This window comes from Nicotiana attenuata, unplaced genomic scaffold (genome assembly GCF_001879085.1).
Source record: "Nicotiana attenuata strain UT unplaced genomic scaffold, NIATTr2, whole genome shotgun sequence".
Classification (NCBI taxonomy): domain Eukaryota; kingdom Viridiplantae; phylum Streptophyta; class Magnoliopsida; order Solanales; family Solanaceae; genus Nicotiana; species Nicotiana attenuata.
In genome coordinates this window covers 428272-436160 of record NW_017670642.1, presented here as the reverse complement: position 1 = coordinate 436160, position 7889 = coordinate 428272, and the positions used below count along the sequence as shown (strand labels likewise).

At 38.6% G+C, this 7889-nt stretch overlaps 1 protein-coding gene across 1 annotated transcript in view; it reads right to left on the bottom strand.

The window, feature by feature from the left end:
* Positions 1-4233: 4233 nt before the first annotated feature.
* The window catches only part of LOC109241829, a 36112-nt gene continuing 32456 nt past the window's right edge, over positions 4234-7889 (bottom strand). Inside the window, exons 12-13 of the mRNA XM_019408644.1 lie at positions 6264-6521; positions 4234-5785 (exon numbers count right to left, since the gene is read on the bottom strand). Of these exons, the coding sequence (XP_019264189.1) occupies positions 4745-5785; positions 6264-6521 (1299 nt within the window). The 3' untranslated portion in view covers positions 4234-4744. The remainder of the gene's footprint in view (positions 5786-6263; positions 6522-7889) is intronic.

The window sequence follows — 7889 nt, the reverse complement described above, 5'->3', positions numbered from 1 at the left end:
AGACTATGTCTTATCTAGTATAGCTCACCTCCCAATACTTAGGTAAAGAAGCCTAAAGGAATCCAATTGCTTTTACCCAAAAGATTTTGCCCAGCCCATTTACGAAAACACATCATATTAATGGATCAAATGTTGAAAAGGAAATGCAACTAAACAAAACCCCCTTCGAAGAGTGCCTTTCAGCTTTTGACTCCAAATAAGCCCAATTCATAACTTGGATTTGAAAACATTCAGCATACAAAAGAAATCTAGCTCTTCTTATACCATGCATAGCGGATCCGACCCAATCTCACAATGGCCCATCAATTAAACGGATGAGTTGCTGGGCCCTAAAGACCAGCCCAGCCAAACGGAGGGTCTTTGTAAATGACTTCAAACCTCAAAGCCCAATAGGCATAATGCCTGGAAGGACGCGGCCAAGGGCCTGGACTCGACATCGAGTCCTTAACATCACAGACGGCCCTCTGGCATTTAACAATAATCAACAGCCCTTATAATACTAACATTAATCACTCTGAGATAACAACTAAATTCATGCCTCAACTAATTGTAAAAGTTAACACATGCCATTTATGCTACCAGCTATTTAGTAAATTCAAATTGAGATGAACATGCTCCAAACATTATCAGAACCCCCGAAGCCAATATACAGATTCACTGGGATCTTAATAAATTACCTCAGATCCTCAATCACATGGATTTATTTTAACGAGTGAGCAGAGAAAAATGACAGAGAAAGACACGTAGGCAAGCTTTGAATCTAGCTTCACTGAACATTCATATTTGCTAGGGTAAATTCTAAGGCTAACCCCTGTTGATCTTAACACAGTACTATCAATATAACTTCTAAGAGATGCATCCAAAACATACTGAATCAACCCTTTACAATTTCATAACTCGAATTACATGACTCAAACCAAGCTTAGCCCAAAACTTCATTTCTATTTTTTTCTCATACACTTCACTTATCTCATGCGTAAAACCAAGTCCATAACTTCACTTTGTCATTCAATGAGTTCTGAAGAAATACCTGGAAGTAAAATGAAACAAAAGAAGTCAGGAATCTGCAACAGAACAGCAGCCAGCAGACAACAGCAAAACCAGTTCGACCAATTTGAGTTTGAAAACAATGAGAAAATCAACTTCACTCGAGCAAATACCAAGGCAACCCTCAAAATAAAAACCCCAAACAACCAGTTTCAATCCATTTGAGCTATATTCACCAGAAAAACCTTTTCAAGAAGTGAAGAACTTAAGAAATCACTAGAATATTTCAATGGAATAGTGATTTTTGCTTTAGTTTCAGCCCTTTCTTTTCTGTATTTTTCAGCTCCTTTTTTTCTTGCCTTGAAAGGCAAGAATGAGATGCCTTTATAGGCAAGGCCATAGGGGAACCATCAGATTTCAATTCTTTCAATTCTACCCTTTTCTAAATTTTTTTTTTTTTGCTACTTAGTCCCTCATTTAGTGACTTGTTGGTCAAGCTAACCAACTACAAGTCTGAAATTCAAATAAAGACCCCTACTAGAAGCTTCCTATTTCTGTTATCAAAGATTCCCTAATCTAGACTATCCAAATTACCCCTTGTTTACCATGTTCTTACCCTAATGACCAGCCTAGGTCAAGGGGGTATGGGTTATGAATCCCAAATGGGCTCAATGTTTTAATAAACATGGGCTCAGATTCAAGCCAAACGGGATTCCCTTAGAATGAGGTCTTCATTGACCTAAGAGCCCAAATAGCAAAATGTGAAACCAACCAAATCAAAGCATGTGAAAGGGAGGCACTTAAACAAATTCAGAAAACTTAACTTACACTAAATGATCGATTACTAAACACAAACAAGCGGGGCACTAACTAATTATTAAATCAGAATAAACCTAACTAAATGATGAGACTAAAATACTGGCTAATAAACAATTAAACTAAATTGTCACATCAAGCTAAACAAAGATGGTGAACACTGAATTTATCAAACAAAACAAAGTTAAGGGGGAAATTTGGAAAGAGTAAACTGAAAAAGAATCAGACGGAATCAAAGTTTTAATTTGGTCAGAAATTTCGTCGACTTCCACACTGACAGACGAGTGAGGAGGTGGGGGGGGAGGTTGTTCGGACAGTTAAATACAAAAATCCCATCAGTTCCGGACCGATGGATTAATGAGATCCAACGGNGGGGAACGGAGTAGACGCCGCCACCGTTGGAGGTGGTGGTAGGTTTAGGGGCGGCAAGCGTAGGGTTCTTAGTGTTCTCGTGGAAGTGGGTAAGGAAGGAGACGAAGGAGGTCGGGGGGGGGGGGGGGTCTTGCGCTCGGACATTTATATATTGGGGAGGGGATCAGTTCCGGACCGTTGATCAACTGAGATCAACTGTCCAGATCAAAACGCGGGAAGCGACGTCGTTTGGTTAAGCTGGACCAGGTAGAGGAAAGGGTTGGGCAGGTCTTGGACGGGTACAGGGGGAACTCGGCTGGTATTTGACTTGGGCTGGGAGAAAACCAATTGATTTTGGCCCAAGAATCCAATTCTTCAATTCCCTCTTTTCAAATTAATTCCTTTTCTTCTCTTTTTTTTTTTCAAATTTAAATAAAAATCTTGAATTAATCCTAGAATCTAATTGACCAAAACATTAATTAATCCTAAATGATAATTACCACAACAAATTAAAAGAAAACTAATCAAAAATAAAAGTTAACATTAAAAGTGCAAATTGAACTATTTTTTTTTATTTTCCTTATTATAAAATAACTTAATTACTAATTAATTCTAGAAAATGCAAAATTAACTCCTAGATGCACATGCAACGCATTTTTTGTATTTTCCATTAATTAAAATAAAATAAACATGCACAAACAAATGCAAACAATTAACAGAACATGCCACGAAAAATCCACAAAATTGCAAATAAAAAAAAGAAATTATTTTATTTTGAAATTATAGGAGTAATTCACATAGGGCAAAAATCACGTGCTCACAACAATATGTTGATGAAATGGCATTAGAGATTCAATAGGGAGAATACTGGAATGTGGAAGGAACTGATAATAGCAAAATATGGAGTGCAAAATAACTGGTGTACTAGACTTAGCAACTCACTTCATGGAACAGGGCCTTGGAACCACATCTCAAAACTATGGGGGGCATTTGAGCTCAATACAAAATTCAAGTTGGGAAATGGATCGCAATTATTATTCTGGAAAGACAAGTGGTTGGGGCCTATGGCTCTAAGAGATGAGTTTCCCAACCTATATAGAATAAATAGCAAGCAAAAAGGGATCCCATGTAGATCAGAACTGGAACAACAATGTGTGGGAACCTCTCTTCAGAAGAAATTTTCAAGACTGGGAGCTGACTAAACTAATGGAGCTATATGCTAATTAGCAGGGATCACTATCAATCCACATGCAAGGAATAGTCTTCAATGGGGGGACTCTGTCAAGGGTGATTTTACAATCAAGAAAGGATATGCTCTCTTGTGCTCCAATAAAGAACTGATTGATAACTGGCCATGGAAGCTAATCCGGAAGACAAAGTTACCTCCCAAAGTGATCTGTTTTTGCTGGCTATCTTTGTATGAAGCTTGTCTTATCCAAGACATTCTAAGCAAGAGAGGCATCCCGACTGTAAATAGATGCTACATGTACAGAATGAACCTCGAAAGTGTGAGACATCTGTTTTTGCATTGTCCAGTAGCAGCAGACATTTGGAACGTGTTCCTGTCAATTTTTGGGATAGCCTGGGTCATGCCTAGCTCCATCAAAGATGCCAATTAAAGCTGGTGTTCTTGAAAAGTTGGAAAACCCATAAAAAAGACATGGTTAATGGTACCTGCCTTAATCTTTTGGTATATATGGAAGGAACGAAACCTTAGGTGTTTTGATGGGATCTCAACTTCAAATCATGCTCTTAAAGCTAAATGTTTAGTGAATTTATTTAGCTGGCTTAACCAATCTCCTCTATCTAGCTGTGAACAACTTTTGGAAGGTGTATGCTCTCTAGTTATAGATTAATCTTTGTATCTGAGCAGTCACCTTTTTCCTTCTTGTAAATTTTTGTCTGCATCTTCTTGATGCCTTTAATGAAAACTTATTACTTCATAAATAAAATATGTATATATATACACACACACACTTACTCCTACCTTGTAGAGGTAGAGAGACTGTTTCCAATAGAACCTCGGCTCAAGGAAAGCATAAGTACGAAAAAGATGGATTCCATGAGGGAAATCAAATATTTGATCAACTGACAAGACAAATTGCATAGCTTACAAATTTTCACAATTTATAAGAGAGAATAATACTGCCCAATTTGCTGGCACAATTCACAATAAGCTCAATTTGTATTCGCCATCGGCAATCTAGTATACCAATTTAAGTTCAATCAATGATGTAATTAAGAATATAATTACAAGGAACATCTTCCTATACATTATGCTATCAGCTGTCATTTCTAAAATGAGACTTTACAGTATACAGGAAGCAGTTCACCGAAATTATTGGTGCCCGGGGTCCAGCTCAAGCTTCTCGACAATATAAGGCCAATATATAGTGCAAATTCTCAAATGCAGCTCTATCAAAAGGATACGCTGGCTCAGCAGGCAGCCGAAATGAAAGCCTAGTCATTTCAAACCATATTCTCCATCATCTCTTTAATACTTTAGTCCAGTTGAATAACTTCTTGTATGATTGTATGAAGTAACAGAAATAAGTGTCTCATCCTAATGTAATGTACATCTTAAAAAGTATCATGACTTTGGCATCAAAAGAGCTAACTGAAGTTTACCACGCTGGCAGAGTCTGATTGGGTTTTTGTATATCGTCACTGCTGCTGAATCATTGGGCAAAAATACAACATGGGCAATGCTAAAAGATTCACCTTTCTCAACTGCAAACTGCCATTCCCTCGAGGTAATGTGGAACCAATCCTTTCTTGCCGATCTAGTTGCCTTTACTTCTATGTATTCGTCATCCCCCACAACAAGGTCATAGGGAAGCCCCGTCTCATTGGTTTCATTGACCCATTTCACAAAAGGCTCACCGAGTTTCCCCACAAAGTATTTGAAAGCAACAAATTCTCCGTGTCTGCCAGTTAACATTGCCTGTTGCGGGTCAGTTGTGCCTACATACAGCTGATCTCTTTCTGTCACATCAGATGAACTATTTTTCGAGTCATGTGGTGCAGTCGTGGAATGAGTAGGATCAAATGCCACTTCCACAGTACCAGGTACGAGTACATTACACACATGATCAGCATCTTGTGAACCTAGTACAGCTGCAGCTGATGCTGCATCATTGTCCGCATTCTCCACACAAGTGATCTCAGTTGGTGCCAGTGCACATGTTTTAATTACAACTTCTTCCACAGCCCCCTCCTCTTTCGCTTGGATGCCACTGGCTGCCTGTGTCTTCGTTACACTACCAGGAGCAGTTTTCCAGTCTGTAGGTGGCCAGTTTGAGTTGATTCCAGGTCTCTTCATGAAATTCATAGGGTTAATCCCATTAATTGTTCCAGAAGAACTAATCAGCAGCCCTTTCTCACTATCTGTTGACGATGGAAAATTTGCGATTGACCAAACAGATTCACCTGCAGGAAGTTCAGGCATTTTCTGGCTATTCAAAATGAAAAACTCAGTTTGCTCCTCAGTGGAACCTGATTCGGCCATAGTTGTGATCATATGAAGAAAGTTTGCCAAATGCAAGTCGGAAGTTCCAGAAGAGAACAAACGAGAAAGCTCCAAGAACATTGAGTGAAAATCTGATTCTCGAGTTGCATACAAAATGTTTCCCTGTCACAGAGTAAAAATAAATAAATTATATATACATATATAAGGAATAAGATTTCACTAACAAAGACTTGGGCAGAGATACAAGTTGACATAACAAAAAGTAAGCATATGCATATCTACACATTCTTAATAATGTTAGATCTCCATGAACAAGACTGGGAAACGGAAAAATAATATATATCAGGCATGTTTTGTAAGTTTATGAAATATTCACACTTATAAAATCTGGGAATTGAAGAAGAACAAGCAAAAAACACAAAGGAGATATAACTCAAGAATTGTACATCACTATATAGAAGTGTTACGGTTTTGGATCACTACATAGGAAAGGGTCTTACATTTATTATACATCAACCTGACCAATAAATTAGCAATGCTTTTTCATAAACAGTTTAATGAAGATTCAAATAGAGCTTTTTTCAGAAATATCTCAAGCATGTAGCACTATATGGATATAAGAACCCATAGATGCGAATACCTCTAGTAGACAACTGCATTCAAACCGTTTCTTTGATGCTATGTGAGAGCTTTTTATAACATTCCTGTAGAACAACTTTTCTACAACAACAATCTGTAGGCATTTCAGGTTCTGAAATCCAGACTGGCTGAGCTGCAAATACTTGTCTGGATGAACGTTATAAATATAGCGCTGAGCATATGGAAGAGCCCAGTTAACTACTGAAGCTGCCAAGCTAGAGTCTGTTGGACCATAATATATTGCTTCACGAGTTACAACCTGCAAAAGAGCACATACTAAATGTCTTAAATTGACCTGAAAGTCATGTTACTCAGTCTGTCCCAATTTAAGCGTCTTAATATGACTATGCACAGGTATTAAGACGAGAGTGAAGTTTTATCGTATTTAAGCAAGTATTGGTCAAAGGGAGGCAGAATCACATAGCCATCTCTCCCTACACTGCCAGTTGCAGCAGATCTCTGGAATATGTTTATTTCTCGTTTTGGACTCAGATGGGTCCTGCCACATAACATCAGGGAGGCTTTTGAGAGTTGGAGCTTTTGGAAAGTTGACAGCACCATCAAGAAAGTCTGGAAGATGGTTCCTGCTGCTATCTTTTGGAGTATCTGGAAGAATAGGAATAGCAGATGTTTTGATGGACTATCAACTCCTTTTTATTTTTGGTAATTATCAAATTTTATTACCAAAGTGGAAATTTACAGCTCAAAAAAAAAAAAAAATTCACTAAGGCTGGACATTTTCCCAGTACTTAGTATCATCCTATACTACCTATACTAATAGCTAACTATCAATCAATTAAACAAGTGTAGTGTGGTACTCCTCAGCAGCTCCTAGTCATGGATAAAAGTTTAACTCTTCAAGTCTTCTTCTGAGTCTGGGCAGCATCTGGCCTCTTCCACATATTATTTGGATAATCAGCTTGACTATCATCCCTTGTTGCCTCTGTTGTGCCCTAAAGATCCTCTGATTTCTTTCCTGCCACACATAGTAGACACAGCCAGCTAAAGCCATTCTTTATATCTCATCGTTAGCTGATCTAGCTATCTCATGTTTCCACTCCATGGCCTGTCTTGTAATACCCATCCATTGTAGTTTTCTCCTGATGGACTCTGCATATGTGCACTTGAAAAATAGATGCTCAATGCTCTCCTCTTCGACGTTGCACAGAGGACATTGTAAGTCATTTGTTAACCCCCCCCCCCCCACCCCATCTTGCTAATCTATCCCTAGTGCTTAGCTTGCCCATGATAGCCAGATAAAGGATAAAAATCCATTTGGGCACTCCTCCATTGTTGCACACAAGTTTTCTCCATGGCATTTTCTGTTGTTCTCCTCTTAGCATTATGTATAAGTTTTTGATGGATAAGTTCTCCATACCGAGAATCTCTGTCAGACTTATGCCCGCATCAATCAAGTATAGCTTAGCCTTCATGATCTTCTTCACCATCCACAAAGTCTGTTTAGGCTCAATTTCCCTTATATCTCTACCTCTCCCATAGTATATGTGTATCCACTGCACCCATAGCTTATCCTTTTTCTGAGCAATATCCCAGAGTAATTTACATATAGCAGCCTTGTTCCACTTGGATATATCTAGCAAGTTCCAATCCCCCCCCCCCCCCCCCC